The sequence below is a fragment of the Leptidea sinapis genome, chromosome 18 (assembly GCF_905404315.1).
Source record: "Leptidea sinapis chromosome 18, ilLepSina1.1, whole genome shotgun sequence".
Classification (NCBI taxonomy): domain Eukaryota; kingdom Metazoa; phylum Arthropoda; class Insecta; order Lepidoptera; family Pieridae; genus Leptidea; species Leptidea sinapis.
The window spans coordinates 12,021,089-12,046,633 of record NC_066282.1 but is presented as its reverse complement, the minus strand read 5'-3'; the positions used below and the strand labels follow the sequence as shown (position 1 = coordinate 12,046,633).

Sequence of the window (25,545 nt, the reverse complement as noted above, 5' to 3'; positions counted from 1 at the left end):
AAGTGTTCACGTGTTTTCTTTTTATTAAGCGGAATGGTAGCCTTTACATGACCAACTGACGTCATGGATTTAAAACATCATGGTCCAGCGTTTGTTGCTAAATTACACGCGAATATATATATGATAACTCTTGACCACACTGCCACAGTACAAGTAATAGAACAGTAGCGTAACTCAGCAGTCTCCTTGAAATTTATACCTACGTTGGGGCAGAGCGCTAGGATTCGTGAACACAAAAAGATTGACGACGCGTACAAGTACGGCGCATCTAATTTAACTCGGACAGCGACCAGTCTCGGCGGCGTACGGCGTGGCACTTAATAGTTATGTTTTCCCAAGATTACTTAGCGTCCGTGTAAATCGTGTGTATGTGTGCGTGCGTAGATTCGGGCGCTCTAGTATGAAGATAAAGACGTAATATTCTATTACTGTATTGTGACACTGTGTTCAAATTTTTTCGCTGCCGTTATGCTATATAAGCGAAACGCTCTTGTTTCATTTTAAAACCATACAACTTTAGCGTAAAATGCGATCTATGCGTTTCATACAATATGATATGCGTTATTATTGTGATACAATATAATATACATGCAACCCAAGCATATAATCACGTTTGTGTGTGTCAATTATTCAAAACTTGCTAAACATGACTCATTTAGTGTGAGTATAGTTTAATTATTGCAATATTATATTATGATTAAGAATTAAATCGTAGGTACTTTCATAACACATTTCTCTTTTTGCTTGTCCGCAAAAGCTTGAGTTTGATTGAGTTTATATTTTGTTTCTCCCCCAAATTTATCGGCTATTATAGTAAATGGTCATAAAAATGCATAAAATGCATTGATTTTCTCAAAATTGATTCCTTTAGAATTCTTTTTGAGAAGAAGCGGCGCAATAAACTCTCCCAGCATTCTTATTTTGCGCTCTTTTTAATTAAATATACAATATTGTATTGTCATTGCTATTCCTATAAAATAATCATGATCTAATCTTGTCCCAGGCAGTATGATCACTTAGAAATTAGATATTCAGCTATGGAGTATAGTATAGTATAGGTAATGCCTGAACAGTGGCTGAGACTTCTATTATAAAAGTGTATACATTTACCCCTACAGTTATTATGTATCTTGTGAAGCTAACTAAAATTAGTTACAAGCAATCCCTTATTTCTAGTTTTATATTAATGAAAATAACTATTAAGAGCAAAAAGATTACAATTTTTGTGAACGTATACTAAATATCCAGTGGCATTTTAAGAATTTATATTAAAAGAAAAAGTAAACTTTTAAACTTTGAAAAGAAGTAAATTGTAACAACACTCGATAGAAAATAAAAACTCAATGTTAAACCTTGGATCATGGTATTAGTAGTAACTGTAATACTTATGTATCTATGGTAAAAATAGTAGTTAAAAAGAAACTAAAAACACGCTTTTTATAGAAAACCGAGCTGAGAAATGGAAAATATTTTTTGGTTTATTTTGTAGAAGCGTGTTTTTTAGTTTTTTAATCTATTATTTGCATTGGTTAGTTAAAAATTCTCATTCGTATTCGAAATTTTCCTTATATTAAATAAATCGGTTAAAGATAATGGTCGAAATTTAAAATTAACATCATTTCTGCCTTATCGACGAAGGATGAAAATTATATAAATTAACAAAAATCTTATTATGCAAATTGAAAAAATGGAATAATTTCATCAAATTAATGTATTGCCTTCGGTTCTCGATAAATCTACGAAGTTTGAACAAAATCTGGCCGTTTAAAGTGGGTCAAAATTGCGCCCAAATGAATCGGTTACAAACAAACATACATACAGGTGAAGCTAATAAAACGCGTGTAATAAGAACTAGCCTGTAATTGCTATAAAACTGAAATTTTTACAGATATGTTTTTATGGCAGCACCAAGTAAGCACTTTAATCTATATATAAATGAATTGCTGTTCGTTAGTGTCGCTAAAACTCGAGAACTGCTGGACCGATTTGGCAAATTTAGGTCTTGAATTATTTGTGGAAGTACAGAGAAGGTTTGAAAGGTGAATAGGTAGGAAAATGCTGCTAAATTAAATAAATACAACAACTTTTCTTTTTCCTTTGATGTGTCCATACATAATTTCTGTGGGAGAATTTATTGACGCACGGTTTGTCAGTTCTGCTGTGAAACAATTTCATTGCGACAGCAGGCTGCATATTTTACGAAGTGTTTTTGATGTTATGATATATTTATTATTGACAAATTCAAATGAAAACATTATTTTATTTATTACATACAGAACAACGTCTGTCGGGTCAGCTAGTCTATAATAAAATGCTCGCTAAATACCTTTATTACTTCACAGTGTGTGTGGATTGATGCATCTACTGTACTCAATATGTATTATTTTTACTTATTAATTTACATTAACTTTTTTTGACTTACTCGTTTAAAGTATTGAGTATTTGACTTTTGAGTATTTTTTTTTTACATAAATTGTAACTGACATTATTTGTAAAAAGATGAAGCTGTATATGTTGATTTGAAAGAGTGGCAATAAGTTTCTCTTCTTCTCGTTATAGCTCAACCCTTTCCGAAGTGGCAGTAAATATAAAAGGCATAAAAGGCATTTATTTTCTCAAATTGATTCCTTTAGAATTATTTTTGATGTCATTTCTAATAACTAATAGATACTACTACCGCTTCGGAAACAAATGGCGCTCTGATAGAGAAGAAGCGGCGCAAGAAACTCTCCCAGCATTCTTTTTTGCGCTCTTTTCAATAAAAATATACAATATTGTACAGTCATTTCTATCGCTATAAAATAATCACAATCTAGTCCCAGGCTGTCCGATCATTTAGATATTCAGTAGTGGAGTAATAGTGGATTTACGGCAGAGCTATTTTTTTTATAAAACATTTAAATTTATTTATAGATAATGCCTGAACAGTGGCTGGGACTTTATTATAGAAGTTATATAAAAACAAAATAAAACTTTTGACTTTCATAAGTGTCATTTTCTTGACTTCATATTTATATTTCATGCGTCGGGAGAGACCGACAATAGACAATAACAGCCAGCTGTGCGATCGTCAACTGGTTATTTGCGCTTTTCGCCGCGTACGCAACAAGCGGCCAGTGGACACTCACACATGCCCCGGATCATTGTAGTAGTGCAAAAATTTCGCGTGGTTGTATGAAGCTTACTCTCTGTACCATTTTATTTACTAATGTGGTAACAGTCTGTGACGTGTGTCATATTTTCATGTTTTCGTTCTGGACGATTTGTACAACGTAATTGAAGGCAACGTCCCATATTTTAATAATAACTGAGTTCACAAATTCGCACCAAATCAATTACGTATTAACAATCATAATTTATTCAATTAGAATTTAAATTAAATAGTATTACACCATGGCAACCATTGTCTGTTTGGAACCAGTGACTGGATCTAAATAAAAAAATTGCATACGCGTTATTGTAGTGTATCTCGCTTACGCTCAATACCAATGTTATTTATTTGTCTCTTTTACATTATTATTGTTACTTTATTGACGCATCTATTGTTCATTTTCTATCTACGTAAATTAAGTATGCTATTCTTATTTCTTCTTACAAAACCATACTTTCGTGAAAATAGTTTCTATGTTGAAATGTGCCAGGCGTCTTGTGATGGTTTTTTTTAATGACCAGGCTGCATCAACGGTCGGTGGCTACTCCCTCCACCAGCTCCAAGGCGACAAGCAACACGGCGTCACTCGCAGTGGCTACCTGCTCAAGAAGTCCGAGGGCAAGGTGCGGCGCGTGTGGCAGAAGAGACGCTGCAGAGTGACGGCGGAGGGGTACCTCGATATATTCCACGCCGACGAGAACAAGACACCGGCCAGGGTCAACCTGCTGACGTGCCAGATTAAAGTCGCCACTGAAGATAAGAGGGCGTTTGATCTAGTCTCATGTGAGTGTGTACGATCTATATGCTACTAGCTGTTCTGTTAAATAAAATACTTTTTTATGAATTTGTCAGTAATATTTCAAAGAATTTGTCATGTTTTTTAAAGTGATAACCGTCACTTCTAGGATTAATACACAAATAAAATTTTGAACCCACGACCTCTGGCGTTCCGTGCCAGTGCTGTAACCAACTATCTCTCAAGTTGGACTAAATTGCACTCCATGACGTTATCCCCATTCAAATCCGTTCATTAGTTTAGGAGTTCACTGGGAATAAACATCAGGACACAGGATTTACATACATATATTAAGAAGATGTTATGTATCGCCCCGAAGCGACGAGTGCTGGCGAACGTACACGTGTCTAAAATTAAAATTTTTAAAGAATTATCAACACTGTGGGCTATGAATCAATTTTTTCGATGTATACATGCATTTCAAGTCAAATCACTTTATTTATGTAGATCAAGGAAATGACTCGTCTTATGAAGTCTTTTGAACTTTGTGCTGCAGAAGAGGGCTATTCGCGCGATTTATAACCTAGGTCCTAAAAAAATTATTAAGAGAAAAATTTAAAGAAATAAACATTTTGACTGTTGCTTCTCAATTCAAATTCAAATATTGTTATTCAAAATAGGATTTATAATCACTTATTGAACGTCAAAATCTACCACCCATTCAAAAGAGACTGCCTCAGACCTGAGAAGAATGGGCGCAAGAAACTCATACTCATAATACATTTTTGATAATGTTCTGTATGTTCATAAGCACATTGAGGATTTTCTAGAAACTGTGACATTCATAACACGAGGAACAAACATAAACTTGTTATGCCTACTACTCGGTTGGGTCGAGTTAGTAAGTCTTTTGTTGGGCGATGTATATGCTTCTACAATATGATCCCAGAAAATGTACAAAACAAATGTGTTACGAAATTTAAAAGAATTGTTAAAAAACGTTTGTGTGGGAAAGGTTATTATAGCATAAACGATTTTCTTAATGACACCACGGACTGGGAATAAAGCGAACACCCTCAGGCTATTTAATTATAAATGTTTATTGTACGATATCACATTGTAATCCATATTTTATATTTTAAAAAACCCCGCTGAGTTTATTGCGCCCATTCTTCTCAGGTCTGAGGCAGTCTCTTTTGAATGGGTGGTAGTTTTTGACGTTCAATAATTGATTTTAAATCCTATTTTGAATAAAAATATTTGAATTTGAATTGAGAAGCAACAGTCAAAATGTTTATTTCTTTAAATTTTTCTCTTAATGAGTTCTCTTAATGAATGTCAAAAGTTTTTTTTTATATTCAGCACCAAATGGGAAAAGGTTGAGCTTTAATGAGAAAAAGTAGCAAGAAACTCATTGCCACTCTCTTAAATCAACATATACAGCTTCATCATTTTATAAATCATTTCAATTATAATATATAATTGACGACCCATATAGCCGAATGATTAGTGACCCTGACTTCTAAGCTAGAGGTCCCGGGTTCGAATCCCGGTAGGTGCAATCATTTATATGATGAATATGGATGTTTGTTTCCGTGTCATGGATGTTTATATGTATTTATGTATGTTTAAGTAAGTATATTGTATTAAATATATCGTTGTCTTGTACCCATAGTACAGGCTATGCCTAGTTTGGGGCAAGATAATTTGTGTAAAAGTGTGTCAATATAAAAAAAAAATATAATATGTGTAAAGCGTTGCAACAGTGAGTCAAAAAAGAAACAAGACTCATCAGTGCAAGTAGATACATCAATACACGCACACCGTAAATAAATAAAGGTATTTTGCGAGCATTTTATTAGAGATTATAAAAAATAATCCCCCTTATTCATAATAGTCTGCTAACTTAAAGCATTGCTAAATCGCACTCTGTCTTCTTCTATTGACCTAAGTCAGAATAAGAAAAAACACTCCTTAGCGGCTGTGTAAAGTTAGCGGACCATTATGAATAAGGGGGTTAAACTTTAATTTTAACATGAAGCAGCGCCTGTTCATGAGCATGACGCATGACCAGCCATCGCCTCCCTCGACCATAGTTTAGGGAAGGGAACGACCTGCCTGTCACGAGAACTCAACCAAAAATTAAAAAAGACTGCATCTCCATATTATACAATACTCAATAAATAAAATTTCCGCTCAGGATTTTTGAAAAACTTTGATTGTGCTCTTCAATTGGGGCATAATAATATAATAGATTTAGTAACTGTAGTACAGTACATTAACCTACATTAAATCGCAACACGGTAAGAGATCTTTCCAATTAATTGCGTATAAATTTCTATTTCTCTTGCTGCTTACACTACGCTCGACGCCTTACACATAAAATATATGTAGCGTAAGGCACATGTACCTACACCTGTTTTTTTTCATGTAAGGGATATTCCATTTTTTAAATTATTGGGTGGCTGAAGTTTTCATTTTTAACGTAATAAATGGGTAAATTTTTAGAAACTTTGCTCAAGACATAATTAAAATTTGTCAAAGACAGTAAGAAGATATAGACAAAATTTAAAGAAATCAATCGTCTCTTGGAAAACCATGATTTGTCCCTTATATTAATGGATACTTCTGGTATCGATATTATGTTAAATGTTAATAGCCCATTAATATCAGTAACCAGCCTAGCGAAACTCTCTCAGAAAAAAGCGATTCATTCGATTGTATAAAACGTGCAGTCATTTATAGATAGACAGAATATGACGGTTATAATCTTGTAAAAAACGGAGATATCCTAAATGCACTACGTTTTATGCAACTATTCGCTTTCAAACTTACCCGAATTATACTTCGTCGCCTTAATATTGTAATAACCATTTCAAACTTATATCAAATCATTATACGTTTCATACTAAACTAAATTTCAATTTGTACTTAGGCAGTCACGCCTCTTATTACGTAATATTTACATCCTCTTTGTCAATAACTATGGCACCCTCCAAAATGAAACACAAATATTGCATACACAATACTACTTCACGGTAGAAAATGCCGCCATTCTTTGCAAAGAACAAAAGAACGAACTGGCACAAATATGGTAAAACTTAAAAGTCACATATGGAAGAATGCTCATAAGTAGAATGGCGCATTACCGCCTACGTTACGATAATTAAAACATGCAATGTGTCTGACATACCTTACTTCCTCTTAAGCTATAATTTTAAATCTAGTATTACTTTCGTTTTGTTGAAAAAGTAAGGGCTTTTTAGTTAAATATTAATTTAATGGTTAATCACTGGTTGTTATGAAGGCATATTTAATTTTTCTCATAATCCCCAATAATTTAACAGTTGTAATTTTGACAATGTGAATATAACTTTAATGTACAACACTATTAGCACTGATAACTGAATATTAACCACGTTTTGAAGATTTTTTTCTACTCGCTGACTTAACACTGCAATCGTCTATCTTTTTGTTGATAATAACTCCACTCACCAAACCGTTATCTCTATTCGCTTTTTATGTAGGTTGTCTTTGAAATATGCGATTTTTTATCCATTTTCTAAGCAGTGCTTTTGCCCTGTGCTTCCCCAGGGCATAAAAATAATGGGGAAGTAGCAGGCCCAGGAGTGACGTAAGAGGCGACTATGGGCATTTACCAGTGGGAGGCTCCTTCGCACCGGATGTCAGCTAGATTATGGGTACCACAACGGCACTTTTTTCTGCAGTGAAGCAGTAATGTGTAAGCATTACTGTGTTTTGGTCTGAAGGGCGCCGCAGCTAGTGAAATTACTGGGCAAATGAGACTTAACATCTTATGTCTCAAGGTGACTAGCGCAATTGAGGTGTCGTCAAGAATTTTTCAGTTTCTCAAGAATCCTGAGCGGCACGGCATTGTAATGGATTGGGCGTCAATAACTATCAGCTGTAAGTCCTGCTCATCTCGTCCCTTATTGTCATAAAAAAGTTGGCTCTTGAATGCTTGCTGTATCTGTTTTTACATTTATTGAAGCTCCGTGTGCTAATGCTACTTTGCATTGTTGAAAGGGAGCGTCTTTGAGGAGGTAATAAGTACTATCTTTGTGTTAATGCTGGTCATTTATCTTGCAGACAACCGCACATACCATTTCCAAGCCGACGACGAGAGCGAACAGCGGGCGTGGACGTCCGTGCTGGTGAACTGCAAGGAAGGGGCGCTGATGAGGGCGTTTCACCAGCAGGCCGGCGAGAGCAACGACACGGGACATTCTCTGATTGATCTGCAGCGGTCTATCATTAGGGCCGTCAGGTCGATGCCCGGGAATCAAGTGTGCGCTGATTGCGGATCGACTAATGGTGAGTTTGGATGGAGAACAGCATGCCAGCTGCTGATTGGTACTATTAGTACACACACACACTTACGCCTTTTTCCCTTCGGGGTAGGCAGAGACAACAGAACGCCACTTGTTTCTATCGTTACAAACCTCTTACTTACATTCATTACTCTTTTTAGACATGCTTGCCGGTTGCAGGTGCTTCGGACCTTTATTTTTTTCAAATCGTTTCCAATTTGGTCGACGAATATCCTACGAGGTCTCCCGCGACCGGCTTGCTCACACACACTCAGTACTTGATAGTAAATAAATTTTGGTTACAAATTTAATTTGTATATGAATTAAAGTCTCATTTGCCCAGTATTGCACGAGCTATGGCCCGCTAAAATCACAAATTTCTGCTTCATGGCAGGCGCCGCTGTGGTACATATCTAGCCGGCAAAACACAAGCCTCCAACTGATAATTTCAAAATACCCGCACAATTTAACACAACAGCTACAGTAATTAGTAAATGTTTATAGGTGTTACAAAGCAAAATGTTTATATCTTAGATTAATTATTTATATATTATTATACGTATAGAGTATGACAGGTGTGAGCACGTCGAAAAAAGTAGCGGCGAACTGGTAGTCTCTATTTTCAGCAACGGCAGCAGGCTCTATCTAGACGTATAAATTATCTAAGTCTTATAATTATGTATCTACACACATACCGCAACTTAGTAGACAACTTTGCAATACGACCCAATAACTCAAGTGAAGTTTGTCGCATTTCATCATGAAAATTAACAAAGTTCCTCTACCGAGAAATGTCGGCAGCGAATTATTGTTTACAACGACGGAGACAAATGGGCGACTCAAGCGGAAATTTCGTCTGCGAGCGAACTTTTGTAACGTTCGAGAATAAAAAGAAAAGTCTAAATTAATAACTGCATTCCACTATGTCAAGTAATATTTAGTTCTGTGCTTGAGATTTTTGTTTTTTTTTTTTTTTTTTTGTTTTTACTTTCGTATTGTGATAGTTACTGTTGACATATTAAAATAAGCATGACGCACGAATGAATCTCGTAAGTTAAAGTGACTAATGTTGTGATAAAATCTGTACTACCCGGTTACTTTATCTCTGGACCTGGCAATGATGACGTCACATCGTCGCTTTATTACGGTGGGCAAAACAAGCATCGATAGAATATTTATCAATAGTATATATTAAAAATAAACAACGATTTAGTTTTTGGAGAGAAATGGATGGTGAAATCTTGTGAGTTCGCGTTACTGAAATGCTTATAGCAGTATATCTGTAGCTATACAGCTGACGTATTGTGCAACATTAGTGCTGTGTATATCTTATAAGTGAAATAGAATGGATTTAGTGAAAAGTTCAATGTGTATATACGGTGAAAATGAAATAGTGTCTTTGTTTGATTAATATATTAGTGAAAATAAGTTTTAAAAATAAATTGAAATTAATTATTCACAATTTTCACTTCTATCGGTAGTCTCTACAACTGCCAATTGTTTTTATTTTAAGTAGACGACGGGAACTTTCCGAACCGACATCAACATTTTAACCCTCCAAAATGTGACATTATGTATTTTGAACATAATTCCGCAAAAACTCTGAGGCATGTAGATACTATTCTCATTTAAAACGAAATTTAGCATTATTATCAACTTATCTTACTTTTAGTTCAACAGATAGAAACTCATTATTCGGTTATGCAGATAAATTTTCAGTATCACTCTTTGCAAATAGCTCAATATGTTTCCTTGACACACATTCAATTGTTTAATATAAACGAGCGACTATAAGAACGCGTTAATTATGGATAAAAATCGCAAGTATTGTTTCAACGGTTGACTGGTTCGAGTCACAATCATTGCATAATACGAACGCATTGTGCACGCAACACTAGGTAAATGGGTAAGTGTTTTTATGTTCACATGGCGACTCACGTGATACTGTCAGCTCGTTTGAAATACCCGAATGTAATATTGATTATGGAATCTTGTATACATCTGCTGAAGTTGTTCTAGCCATTATTCAGCATTTTATTGAATGTTGAAACGAACGTTTTTGTCTTGGTATTTAAATTTTATTCGATGTAATATGGAATGTTTTCGTCTGTACGTGTTTTAGGTACTGGTGTTTTTATGTTAGCTTCTTTTGTCATGTAGGGACGGGCTTTGGGATTGGGGCTCAGTTGATAGGAGGTGATCTTTCCCGCCTTTCTTGCCATCTTTACAACGTTCGACATCGAGCCGAAAAACTGGTAGTTTTTAAAAAAAACTTAAATCCAATTATCTCGTAAATGGTTAGTTTTAGGATAGGGTGGAGACATAGTCAAATCAGTCGGAAAAGATGTAAATGATAACCCTTAACGGGAATAGTTTGGCGTAACCTGTCACCCTGTATATATTACTTGCTGATGCCCGCGACTTCGTCCGCATAGATAAAGGGTTTTTAAAAATAATAGAGTTTTCACTCCCGTTTCTAACATATTATATGAATCTTATTTCGAGGAAGATTGATATGGCAAACTAAACATACTATTGGTTATAGCTCATCGACGTGAATTTCAGTTCAGAACAATGATTTTTTCCGGGATACAATGTAGACTATGTCCTTTCCAAGCCCTAGTCTATCACTGTTCCACATTTTATCAAAATCGGTTCAGTAGCGCCGGCGTAAAAGCGTGACAAACAAACTTACATTCACATTAATAATCAGCTAGTATTAGCTGACCTGGCAAACGTTGTTTTGCCATATAAATTACTATTGGTCCTAGCGTGATGATAAATTATAACGTTCCTCGATAAATGGGCTAGATAACACATCGAACAAGTCATGAACATATCAAATCGGACCAGTAGTTCCCGAGATTAGCTCGTTCAAACAAACTCTTACAGCAAGCTTTATATATTAGTATAGATTAAAGATTTGCACCTAATATTCCATTAGCTAAACAGATTTTACGAAAATTTCTTCACAAGAGGGTTTGCGGGGCGTTAACACATAATGCGACATAGCATCGTTCAGAAATATTTTTGTTTCTTTATTTGTTAGTGTTTTTATTATGAACTGACCAACGTTTGTCGGGTCAGCTAGTTTTTCGATAAATGTGACACTCCACAAGCGACTATCCCTAAGGAAACCACAATATGTGTCACTACGGGTGACAAGTATTTAAAAGACATATTGTTTTAATATTGTAATTTTTGTGTTTATTATTTTCAGACCCCACATGGCTGTCAACAAACTTCGGTATAATAGTGTGTATAGAGTGTTCTGGAATCCACCGGGAGCTGGGCGTGCACATATCGCGGATCCAGTCTCTCACCTTGGACCGCCTGAGCACATCACAGCTACTCCTGGCGCGGCATATGGGCAACCAGCTGTTCAACGACGTGATGGAGAACACCCTCGACGACAGACTCAAACTGAAACCGGCCAGTACCATGTCAGTGTCCATTATTTTAATATTAAAGTACCTAAGTTACGAAACCAATTTTCAGGGAATTTATTTTGGAACAAAAAATAATGACTGACTTCAAGTTATTTGAACGCGCTGTGCAGCGCAGAGCTGGTCGAATTGTCAGCTTTTAACCACTTGGTGTTGCTTTGATATAATACGGTGTCTACCATATCTATCACAAAGAGTATCGCGAAGATCTGTTTAAAATTATTCCTGCCGCAAAATTCCACCTTCGCACGACACGTCACAAGCATGGATCATTCTAACCATGTAGATGTATGGCGTTCCTCTACAGTGCTGGTGATATTATGATATCACCAGCACGTGATATGTCACGTACTCGCATTTTGAAGTTAACATCTCGTCTCAAAGTGACGAGCGCATTTGTAGTGCCGCACCGAATTTTTTGGCTTTTTTAAGAATCCTGAGTGGCACTGAACGACCTGCTCGTCTCGTCCCTTATTTTCATATAAATATAAAAACGTTCGAATATGCGTGACGGTGTGCGCGCGCATTGCGAAAATTCACTCTCACAATTTTTCCCTAAAAATTCACACTCACAATTTTTCCCTAAAATTCACTCACAATTTATCCCTAAAAATACACTCACAATTTTTCCCTAAAAATTCACTCTCACAATTTTTCCCTAACGCGCCAAATGAAGTATAACATCAAAAGTGAGACGATAGTTCAGTTTGGCTTATCGCAGTCAATTTGCAGGGACGAGCGTCTCCGGTTCATCCGGGAGAAGTACGTGGTGCGGTCGTGGGTGGAGCGCACCTGCCGGGACGAGGCCGAGCGGCTGTCGGAGGTGGAGCACGCCGTCAACAACCGACACCTGCACAACTTGCTGCAGGCCTACGCCGAGGGAGCAGACCTGGCTGCCGCGCTGCCCAGCTCGGTAACTATATTATACTAGTGGACCCGACAGACGTTGTCCAGTACAACACGTCTTAAATTTGAAAAATCGGTCCAGCTGTTAGAAGGAGTTCACTAACATACACATGAGCAGGAGAATTATATTATATGGACAGAATTGAGAATCTAAACCAACCTCAAGTTCACAGGAACCCACAAAAAATCATCAGAATCGGTCCAGCTGTTTAAGAGTTAGTTCAATTGTGAATCTAAACCATTCTCGAATCCACCTGAAGACACACAGAAAGTTTCATTATAATCGGTCCAGCCGTTTAGGAGAAGTTCAGTTACAACAGACGCACAAAAGAAATATACAGTATGGAAACAGCTTATATGAAATAAATGTAGGTTATACCAAAAATTAACGTTATCCGTGCAGTGGTTTTGTCATACAGTAGACTTTTCATTTTGAACAAATTTAAATGTCCTGTAAGATTTGGGTGACTGGGTCAATGATTCAATGAACTTGAATATTTCAAGTTTAAGTCTATTTTGAAATTGTTCTGTAATGATTATTGTAAAAATACTACACCTACCAAGGTATTTAAAACTAAGCAGCTTCAGAATTTTAATTTTTATAAATTATGAAGTAGTTTAAAGATAATGATCGTGAATAAGGAAGAACTAAACAATAACAATTTATTACTTGTTTGTAATTTGAAAGCAACGTATAAAAAATCGTACCAACTTATTTTTTTGTGTTTTATGAAAATAAGGGACGACACCATCAGGACGCACAGCTGATGGTAATGGATACGACCTGCCCATTACAATGCAGAACCGCTCAGGATTCTTGAAAAACCCCAAAAATTCTGAGCGGCACTACAACTGCGCTCGTCACCTTGAGACATAAGATGTTAGGTCTCATTTGCCCAGTAATTTCACTAGCTACAGCGCCCTTCAGACCGAAACACAGTAATGCTAACACATTACTGCTTCACGGCAGAAATAGGCGCCGTCGTGGTATCCATAATCTAGCCGGCATCCTGTGCAAAGGAGCCTCCCACTTGTTCGATGCTCAGGAAAACACTCAGGAAACAGTGGTTTCGTAAGTATTGAACTTACAAAAATAAACTATTTTTTTACAAAGCTTCTCCATTAATTAATTTATTAATTGATAAAAATATTAAAACATTCGAATAACACAAAACTACTAGTTTTTAATGCCTTATTTAGATTGTTGGTTAGTAATTGTAAATAAAGTATCGACGAACTAGAATTGTGGGGTATTTACGCCTTTATTTATTTTCGCCATTTTATTTAAGTATTTGTAATTTGTTATTCAGTTTAACGCGAGCTTTCGGAATGTGTGTCCGATGTCTGGAGTGTCCTAGCGAGTGCTTTAAGCTCAACCCTGCATATTAGGAAATTGACTTGAGATGTCGCTCTTTCAGATCTAAACAATTTATTGTTTTTCCATCATTTTCCTCACTTCTGGGATTATAATATACGAATTTTATTTGTACCAAAAGAAAAAAAAAAGCTTGAATTTATTGTTTGTGTAAGGATCCTACGTGAACACGATGGTCGTGATTACTGTCATAATTAGTAATCGCATCTGCTTTATCACAATGCCTTAGTTAAACCTGTTGTAGCGTTATGTGTTTTGTTACTGGACAATCATGATTTTAGGACAAACTTAGTTTTTCCTAGGCCAAATCGGTTCATCTTTTAGGCGAAATTGTTAGTAGTTATAGTATCGTAAGCTATAATTAATACCATCATTAACGATTAACACCTACAACTTAAAGTTCGACAGTAGGAGGGCCTTCTAAAACGATTTAATATTAGTATAGTATTCTCATTATAACTGTGCCCTTTAGTAGTTGTCCTGGAATAATGTTTAATAATTTATTACCTGTTAAACATGACATTTAAGGGCCAAGACGACATAAATTATTCAATAATGGTGGGTTTGCCCGCATAACCTTGACCGTGGAAGTTACGTGATATTGTTTTGTGCACGCGATGAAATTTTTGGAAACTTAGGGAAACTTTTGTCAATTTACCGACTATTATGGAAGGAATAACAAAAAGATGTGATATTTTTTTTACTTTATTGGAAAGATATTATACCAAACAACTAATTCTTCAAGCTATGTATTATGCGTTATGATATGCATTATTCAATAAAAGTAACTGCTAGTTGTTGTTAAGTACGTGAAGTCATGATAAGTAATTCACTAAAAGTCAAACATGATATTTCTAATAGATATAGAAGGGAACAGTTGAAATATTTAGTATACTTTGTTCAGAACTTAGAGTTAAATAGATAAAATTCTCTTAATTTTTGATAAGTCAAAATTGCTAGTCCTTTTGGTATGTATGGTCACAGTGCACTTGCCAAACTTGACTTGTGTTTTTTGCTTAATTTTTAGTGATAACTAATGCTCATTCCTGATATAACTAACCTCAGTTATCTACTGTATAAATAAAACTCAACGCTTGTATGTTTGTTCACTATGCATTCCGAAAGCGTGTTCATGGGACGCCCATTTCCTGGCCCCAAAAATCTATAACGAATGAATTTATTTTCTTTGTACGTAGCGTGGCATTGCAACGCATGCCGGGTTCAGCTGGTGATACGCCCTGCCTATTACAATGCAGTGCCGCTGAGGATTATTGAAAAACCCAAAAATTCTGACCGGCACCACAATTGCGCTTGTCATCTTGAGACATAAGATGTTAAGTCTCATTTAACTTATAAATGATATAAGCATGTACCATGTGTCTTTTCAGGATTGCGGCGAAACACCTCTCCACCTAGCGATATCACGGGAGCTGGGGGACGGCTCATGTTTGCACATCGTCGATTTCCTGGTGCAGAACGGAGGCTCACAGGTGTTGGACAAGGCGACACTCTCCGGCATGACAGCGCTGCATCTGTGTGCAGCCACCGACCGCACCGAACCCATGAAGCTGCTCCTGAAGGCCGGGGCTGACACCACGCTGAAGGACCTCAATGGAAGGACTCCACTGCAGATCGCGAGGCATTTGGGTCATATTGCGTGCATGGAGTTGGTAGGTTCTGTTATTTTTGTTTAACTAACTGAGTCACATATGCCTGTGAAACCTGGGCTTTCACTAAAAGTCAGAGAGCTATAGAAAGGAGTTTTCTAGAGTGAAAGCTAAAAGACAAAGTCAGACATCAGTTATAGAACAAAACTTACGGACACCTATTGCGTCGACCAACTAAAATGGAGGTGGACTGGACATACGAGTATGCTCCGTAGTCAATAAGGAAAATGGAACAAACAGGTGACTGTCTCGTACCCAATGGGCATAGGAGCTAAGTTCGAAAAGTGATTAAATGGGAAGAAGAGCTGAAAATAACCTTAGGTTTGGCTAAGGTGGGGGCAGATAGAAATCACTGGAAATTGTTGGAGGAGGCTTATGCAAGGCACACCGAGCGAAGAGATATGTTATAAATATAGCTCAAATATTAATAAGTTCAACATGTATGAAGGTTCGGAATAAAAGGCTTTAATATTATTATTATTAATTGAGTATTTGCTTCTTTGTGCTTGTGAGCAATAATTGTTATTCTTCTGTCAATGATTATTATTACAAAATATTTCTAACTTATGGATATTTTTATGGAAGTTGGTATGTGTTTTTACATATCCATCACAGGAATTATTTTTTGGATAGGCAGAAATTCATGCCACCCTCAATTTTAGTTATGTCAGTTTGCCAAGTTAATACTAATAAAATAAATATTTCAGTTGGAAGGTGTCGACAAACGGGAGAAGAATATATTTGAGAATATCAACATTGACTGGAACCTGTCTCATGATGAGGGCTCAACAGACTTCTCTGATGATGACACTGTCATTGATGAAAGGGTAAATAAATATATTTTAGTATTATTATATATCATGTACGGGGATATTCATTCCTTTTTTTGTCATTTGATATGGAACAGAGGGCAAAGAGTTGTTTACTATTGTTTAGTGTTGAGGACGACTGTTTCTAAGCATTTGAAAGTGAATTTAATTAATGTATCATTTCTATTTGCGGTATCATCATCATCAGCCGGAAGTTTGTCCACTGAAGGACAAAGGCATTTAACAAGGATTTTCACGGTGATTGGTCTTGCACTGTCCTCATCCAACGTATTTCGGCGATCTTGTCCAGATCGTCGGTCCACTAACACTGCGTCTTACGGTACGTGGTCGCCATTCGAGGATATTTCTATTCCCACGTACAGATCCGTCGAACTATGTGCCCCGTCCACTGTCACTTCAGTTTCGCATTCATTTGGGCTATATCGGTGACGGTGGTTCTCCTGCGGATTTCCTCATTTCTGATTTGATTTTGCAGAGAAACTCTGAGCTTCCTCATAAAGACCATAGTTAGCGACCACGTCTGCGTACCGTAAGTCATCACACATACACTGGTTGAATATCTTCACCTTCAGACACTGTGGTATTTGGGACGAGAAGATTTTACGGAGCCTCCCGAACGCTGCCCGTCCGAGTGGAATTCGATGAGTGACTTCATTCACGAAATCGGACCTGCGTCTACCGATACGTTATCACCATTCTAGGACTTTACTGCGCCACGGGCCATCTGTTCGTCGAACTATGTACCCTGCCCATTCATTCCTACCATTTCAGTTTTTGTATACTCAGCGGATTTTAAATTATTTTCTTGTATTTCAAAACATAATTTCACTTGTAGCAAAACGGCAGTGTAACACCGGAGAAGAAGTGTCCTGGGTCGCGGCCGCCGTCGTACGCGGGTGGCGGGGAGTCCCCCGTGCTGCGGTCTCGTTCGTCCACGTGCGACTCGCTGCAGCACGCTCCGCCCACTCCCAGCACGCTGCCGCGCCGGGCCAACGTGTGTGAGTTACCTGACACTAGTCTCATCCTACTTTGTAGTGTGATGTTACATCTTTTATCTACACCCATGCTTTAAATCCTCTATTAAAGATTCTGAAACAGTTAGCTTATTGCCAACATTAAACCACCCAATGTTCTAATAACCATTACATCATCCAAATGAGTGTTGTAATGTTGTACTGAATTTCATAACAACACTCCTTGGTTTTTTTCGATCCCTTCATGCACAAAGAGTTTCAACAAACAGCCACATCCTTATTGCTCGATGCGTAGTATCTGTATGAATTTCAAAAGAAGAACATCTTCGTTTACGCGCGTTCCACACTACCAGAACTCGGCGCGCCGTAAAAAAAAGGTTATTCGAAACCCCGCCATTTTTCTTGAAAAAATGAGCGATTCAAGTTTTGACAGCACACTGCCGGAACAAAACGCTGCAAAAGAACCTAATATTCAAGTGAATTTTGATAATTGCACTACCCAAAATGTAAATTACTACTAAAATAAATATTTCTTTCAGTAATACTTAGTTACTTGGTATATAGTCAGTAATGGATGATATTAGGTTACTATTAGGTCTGGCTGTTTTAATGTTAGCAGTAAGCTGTTTCAGAATCTTTAAGAGGATTCATATTCTGGGTGTAGATAAGGTCTTGTATGCAACTGTTGATAATTAGATACTAAAACACTCATGTTATTATTTACACTATTAACCCACATTCGTGTTTTAATGCCGCTTATTACACAACAGTTGCATAAATAACTATAAACGAGCAATTCTTGTATAATATAAATATATAAATAAACAATTTATTATGTTCTTAAAGTGATTACCATAACTTCTGGGATTAATAAACAAATAAAATTTGAAAAATAAAGCCACACAACCTGAGAGTTGAACAGAGCATGCAAGATTTAATGACAGTACGTCACTCGAACGGTTAGCTCAGTTGGTTAGAACACTAGCACGGAACGCCAGAGGTCGTGGGTTCAAGTCCCGCATCGGTCGTAAAATTTTGTTTAGTCAAATTTTATTTGTATATATATATATATAATCTGAATCTCGAAAACGGCTACAACGACTTTAATGAAATTTAGTATTGTATTAGTTGCGGGGGCAAGAAATCGATCTAGCTAGGTTTCAATTTAAAAAAAATTTAGTTTTATCCGTGTTTTAATGAGAAACACCTGCAATGACATTAGAATACAAAGGTAAATTTCGCCACTATATACAAAACTGTAATAGCTCAGATGGGACATTGGGTGATCCGGAAAGCAGAAGACCCCGGTTTAAATCAAGATGTCCGGTTAGTTTTTTCTTTTTTTCAAGTTTTGTACATTCTTAAAAATCCGAGCAAGGCCCGGTCGTCGGGATATTATTGTTTAAATGAATATACAAAATAAATTTATAACCAAACTTTATGAATAATTTACGAGCTCGAACCCGCGACTCTCGTGTTCCGTCCGAGCGCTCTCACCATGTACGCCAACCGTTCGAGTAACGCATGGATCGTAAGTCTTGTTCAATTCTCAGGTTGTGGCTCCAACAATCCATCCAGTCCCGAGTCGTTCATAAATAATGGTTTTTTTTTAATGAAAATAAGAAACAATACGAGTAGAACGTTCATCTGATGATAATAAATACGCCCCGCCCATTACAATGCAGTGCCGCTCAGGATTTTTGAAATACTGAGCGACACTACGATTGCGCTCGGCACCTTAAGACATAAGATGTTAAGTCTCATTTACCCAGTTTGTTCACCAGCTACGGCGCCCATCAGGCCGCAACACGGTAATGTTTACACATTACTCACATATCTCATTAGTATCCAAGGTGTGGGGGATATCACTTTAAAATAACAAAATTGTTTTTCATGAATAAATACATGTAAATGAAGCTCTTTTGGCTCTCCATTGAATTTAAATTTCCCACACATTAACTTTGACCTTAAATGTCAAAGTTTTACATGCCTATTTATTCTGTGGTGACAGCACTTTGCACTATGTTCCTTCTTTAACGGTATTCACTCTGGTTTTATGTAATTGAAAATTAACAAGGATTATTTGTAAAGAAATACTATTAATCATTTTAGATTATTAAAATATAAATTGGAGCAATAGCTTTTAATGTTGTTTCGCTTTACAGGTTTGTAAATAATTGTAATGTTTGAAAGTGTAAAAGTTAGAAAGTTTTATAACAAAATAAATTTCTATTTACAGAGCAACAATTAAATAGTTTTTGTTTCACTATAAAACATATTACATACATTTGAAAATGGTTGTTCTCGGTGATGATTAAATAATGATTTATATGTATTACAGATAATATTGGTAGTTTAAAGAAGAGAACAGCCCCGCTCCCTCCTGCCGTCTCGCTCGGACACCCGCGACCCACGCCATCCCCGTCTCCTTCATCTGACACGAGGTCTATACACAGTGAGTACAAAATAAAAATATTATCAAGAATTTTACAAATAATCTTTTTTTTTTCTTTTAAATCGTAATGAAGAACGCGAACTCAAATAGACGTGTTATATTTAATAACATGCTCGCTGCGTCTTTAGATAGTTTTGTTTTTTTAACTTAATGTGTAGGCGTTAAGTTCTAATATACACTAATAATTATTTGTACAGTTATTGTTACTAGATAATAAATCAACAATTGAGAACAGTTTGTAGCTTATTCATGTATATCGTTGGTGAGTATGTACTTCTCAATGGTTCTACCTTTTCATAAAAACTGCAATAGAAATATTCCTAACATCAATCAAATTATATTCACAATAACAATGCTATATATCAGCTTGGTTATAGACAGTCTCTCAAAGAAAAATTTAAAGAAATAAATATTATGACTGTTCATTGTCAGTACATTTATGAAAAATTAATATATGTTCACAAAAATCGTAACCTTTTTGCTCTTAATAGTGATTTTCATTATTATAACACTAGAAATAAGGGATTGCTTGTAACTAATTCTAGTAGGCTTCATAAGATACATAATACCTTTAAGGGTATTTACCCTTTGTCAGTTTGTTGTCTGGGACTTTATTATAGAAGTGTATACATTTGTATACACTTCTATAATAAAGTCCCAACCACTGTTCAGGCATTATCTATAAATAAATTTAAATGTTTTATAAAAAAATGGCTCTGTCGTAAATCCTTTTACTCCACTGCTGAATATCTAAATGATCGGACAGCCTGGGACTAGATTGTGATTATTTTATAGCGATAGGAATGACTGTACAATATTGTATATTTTTATTGAAAAGAGCGCAAAAAAAAAGAATGCTGGGAGAGTTTCTTGCGCCGCTTCTTCTCTCTCAGAGCGCCATTTGTTTCCGAAGCGGTAGTAGTATCTAGTAGTATAAGAAATGACATCAAAAAGAATTCTAAAGGAATCAATTTTGAGAAAATAAATGCCTTTTATGCCAATTATTATCATTCTAGTTATAAAATATTATCTAGCACCAAATTGAGCGTAATCTGTATAGGTGTAAGAGAAGTCACAACGACATATTTATTTATTTATCTATGACTCAGAGACATCGAATCATCTTACTAATGCGTACCGGACACTGACCTCTACTATATACCTTTGGACTGGCGGCTGTCAAAGTGCTTTTGTGCCAGTTTGAAATTCACCATTTCGGCGTTGTTGGCCATGTAGCGAGAATCTGCGGTACTAAAACTAGTGATGACAACCACAGCAAACAGCGATAGATGGTGGACTATTTACAAAAAAAATTTTACACTTTATTACGTTGATTCTTGAAGTATAAATAACATGGAAAACGAATGAAATTAATTCAAAATGCAAATATACTTCAGAGTATTGTACGTTTCTTCGCAGCCATTTGTATTATACGTCAAAATGAGTTTACAAAAAATTTGCTGTCAAACACATGGAACAGCCTGTCCAGAGGTATTGATACAGGTCAATCAACTTATCTCTTTGTTGCCATGAAATTAGCTTAGGTTTAATTCATAATTAATAATTAAGTGACAACTATTGCATGCTTTTTGGGCTAAACTGGAGATTTGTGCAATCAATCTTTATAATTTATGGGGGAAAAGTGTATTCTATATACCTACTTTCAATAAATTGTTTTGATTTGATTTGATTTAATCTAAATAATAAACTAAAGATTCGATATAAATCAATGCAATCATTTATATGATGAATTTGAATATTTGTTTCCGAGTCATGGATGTTTATATGTATTTATTAATGTTTAAGTAAGTATATTGTTTTAAATATATCGTTGTCTTTTACCCATAGTACAGGCTATGCCTAGTTTTGGGCAAGATCATTTGAGTAATAGTGTGTCAGCATTATTATTATTAAATAATAACTTGTAAAGGTTGGTTGCATAATTTTCGAGTTTAAATACCACTGATGGTACCGGAATACAAACCGTTAATCACCAGCTCACTGAAAACAAGATCATAATTAATCCATTTATAAAACAACAAATGTGTTTCCCGCCAGGCGGGCCGGTGAAGCATCGGCCGCAGCAGCCTCCCCCCACCCCTCCCCCGGCACACTCGCTGCACAACGGAGCACATCGGGACGAACCCACGCCGCCACCCAGAAAGGTACTTGTACAACTAATACAACCACCGTCACTACAACTGCTCACTTGACAATTAAAAGAAATAAAGTTTCATCGATTTGTTATTTTAAAAAGTGATAACTCTCGCTTGTGGGATTTGTAACCAAAATTTATGACCTTAAAATTAATTTAAAAGTTAATTTAAAATTTTTTTTTAAACAACGCGAAGAAGAAAGATCATAAAAAAAATCGTAAGCATAGAATTTTTAAATATAAATTACTTTTATAACTTTAATTATTAGTTACTTATTCATCAAGCAGACCTTTTCACAACTTACATGTAACTACTACCTGTGGTCATATGAACCACAAGCTCATTTGTCCCCCCTCCCCATATCTTAGTGGGAACCCCATTTGTCTTGCTATTGGGACAAACATAGTTTTATTTCAAATAAATCTACTACATTTAATTTATGTAAATAGTCGAAAACTAACATATTTTATAAAATTGTATTTATATAAAAATAAGAACTAATAATAGTTGTTTAAATTAATAATAATATGTAATATATTTTAACAATAAGGAGTGTATGATTTTTCTTAATAAGCCTACTTTGTTTAATTCATCCATATTAATCGAATTAATATTTTCAATATGAATATAATTTGCTGCCGTACTTTAAACATAACTAAATACTTAAATATAAAATAAAATATCTAAACTATAACAAAAATAATATTTAATAAAATGGAACATTCTATATACTATTTCAGTAAATTCTAGATTTGGATTTTGGAAACTTTAAATTTAGAATATTATTTCATAGCAATTATATAGGTTCGTTAATTTAATAAGTGACTGTTCTTGTTTTAAATAATATGTCTATTTCCACGTCTTTTTTATTGATCAACATTGTAAAATAATTTCGCCATTTTAACTAATATCAATGATCCGATATAATTATACTTAACAATAACATGCCAGTAACAAATAGAACGTATAATCTTCATATATAACCTTCAATGTAGAACTAACGCAACAGACAGTACAGGGTGAATTTTGTTTTTTTTTCTTCAGAAGAAAAATAGATTGCATCTGGAACAGGCTGGCAAAGTGAAACTGAGAAGGGTAATAGTCCGAGAGAGCTTTAGTGTATTTAATAGCTTACCTTTGTTTATTTACCACCTTCCCTTATTTGTTTTGTTTTCTATCCACACATCGATGTATTGTCAAGAGACTTCCTTAATCAGTGGGAGGCTCCTTTGCACAGGATGCCGGCTAGATTATGGGTCCATTTCACCACAACGGCGTCCATTTCTGCCGTGAAGCAGTTATGTGTAAACATTATTGTGTTTCGGTCTGAAGAGCGCCGTAGCTAGTGTAATTATTGGGCAAATGAGAACATCTTATGTCTCAAGATGACAAGCGCAATTGTACTGCCGCTCAGAATTTTACAAGAATTCTAAGCGGCACTGCATTGTTATGGGCAGGGCGTATCAATTACCATCAGCCGATCGTCCTGCTCGTCTCGTCCCTTATTTAAATAAAAAATTCAGGATGAATTGTAATAATAAATTACATTTTATTTTTGTAAAATGCAGAATTGTTGTAGGGATAAATTACCACATCATCTAATTTTGTCACCATTACTTATTTGACTCACAAATTGACATGAGTGTCGCTTATAATCTTAGATTAAAAGTCAATTTTGTAGTGGAAATTATATTGGAGAGTGGGATACATTGGAAATTCGAATTAGTATAATAAAAGAATATAAATAAGTATGTTTTGAGTAGGAAAGTACATAGCTCTCTTGACAATCAACTTATCTCTTTGTTGCCACGAAATTAGTATAGGTTTAATTCATAATTAATAATTTAGTGACAACTATTGCATGCTTTTTGGGCTAAACTGGAGATTTGTGCAATCAACCTTTATAATTTATGGTGGAAAAGTGTATTCTATATACCTACTTTCAATAAATTGTTTTGATTTGATTTAATCTAAATAATAAACTAAAGATTCGATATAAATCAATGCAATCATTTATATGATGAATTTGAATATTTGTTTCCGAGTCATGGATGTTTATATGTATTTATAAATGTTTAATGTTGTATTTACCCATAGTACAGGCTATGTCTAGTTTTGGGCAAGATCATTTGAGTAATAGTGTGTCAGCATTATTATTATTAAATCATAACTTGTACAGGTTGGTTGCATAATTTTCGAGTTTAAGTATAAACTTTACTTCACTTAGAGATTGAACAGCATTGTAATATTCTAACAAAGTTGATAAATATAGTAATACTGTCAACAGTTCTAACATCACAGTGAGCACAAATTGTGTGTGTTGTTTTCAAACTAACAAAAAACCGAGTGGAGTGCATGAAGGTTAACTTTTAAAATGAGTTGTAAATTAATTTTTGGTACATACTAGTACACATTTTTTTTCATATTATTTATTTTGTCTCAGTAATTAGTATTGAGAAAAAAATTATGTAATAATTATAAGTATTTTATTATTATAAGAAATTAACTTGATGTCTTTGCGCTGATTCTTAGTGCTTTTTTAATTTATAAATAAAAAACCTTGTATACTTGTGGATATTGTAGATATAAAAGTACAATCACGAACAATCATTTTGTCATATCAAATATATTTATTATTAATTCCATTAAGTTTTGTTATAATTAAGAAATTAAACTTAAATTCATGCAACTCAGTAGTACTTGGATTAGGCCTTTGAATTAAATTTGGTAGTATAATTTTGTATAATAACGCCGGGAGAACATTAAAGTGACATCGATGTGACAACAGCAGCCGTGTGTTCCAGGAGTGTTCTAGTCAAGAGTCGTCGCTGGAGCTGTGCGACATGTCGGACGGCGCCGACGAGAGCCGCCTGCCGTGCGAGCGGTCGCGGTCGCGGTCGCGGTCGCGGGAGCGTGCGACTCGCTGCGACAGTCGCTCGCTTGACACATCCAGCGTGCACTCGAGGTCGCCGTCCGCCTCCATCTCTATGGTATATCGATTTAACTACAACTTCAGATTATTGCGGTCTGTCTCTTTCCCTCAAATATGTGCGAAGAGAACGATGGCTGGTCCATGCGTCAAATCATGAATGGGTTCTGCTTGTGGTGCCAGGTGGACCAGTTATTGTTAATAAATCACAGTATTTGTTGGAAACGATAAGTAATCATGACAGAAATCACGGCCATCATGTTCACGAAGCATTTTTACCCAAACAATCATTCAACCTCTAAAGGTTGATGCATCCAATATACGATAATTTCATTATACAGTTTATTCTTTATTACTATTTATGGAATAATTTATATTATTTAAACCCGGTTCATGTATTAATTGATTACCAACTAATAAATCAACTTTCTGTATGGGCTTGAACCCTTTGTCTGTCTTAATATTGAACGAAGAAATAAGGAAAAGAACCGCCCGTTCTGTTGTTACATTGACATGAATTTAAGTCTTACCATAGACTAACTAATTGCCTCTTCATTCCATTTTATGTTAAAAAATCCACAATTCCAGC

At 35.6% G+C, this 25,545-nt stretch overlaps 1 protein-coding gene across 3 annotated transcripts in view; it reads left to right on the top strand.

The window, feature by feature from the left end:
- The window catches only part of LOC126969530 (arfGAP with SH3 domain, ANK repeat and PH domain-containing protein), a 79,379-nt gene that overhangs the window by 51,834 nt on the left and 2,000 nt on the right, over positions 1-25,545 (top strand). The window contains exons 6-16 of one of the 3 annotated variants that reach the window (XM_050815006.1): positions 3,673-3,934; positions 7,998-8,222; positions 11,439-11,661; positions 12,397-12,577; positions 15,334-15,615; positions 16,320-16,439; positions 17,278-17,440; positions 19,758-19,871; positions 21,930-22,036; positions 23,072-23,122; positions 24,832-25,017. In XM_050815006.1, coding sequence (XP_050670963.1) covers positions 3,673-3,934; positions 7,998-8,222; positions 11,439-11,661; positions 12,397-12,577; positions 15,334-15,615; positions 16,320-16,439; positions 17,278-17,440; positions 19,758-19,871; positions 21,930-22,036; positions 23,072-23,122; positions 24,832-25,017 — 1,914 coding nt within the window. Of the gene's footprint in view, positions 1-3,672; positions 3,935-7,997; positions 8,223-11,438; positions 11,662-12,396; positions 12,578-15,333; positions 15,616-16,319; positions 16,440-17,277; positions 17,441-19,757; positions 19,872-21,929; positions 22,037-23,071; positions 23,123-24,831; positions 25,018-25,545 lie in introns of those variants that run through there. The other 2 variants (XM_050815007.1, XM_050815008.1) reach the window with 2 other exon arrangements.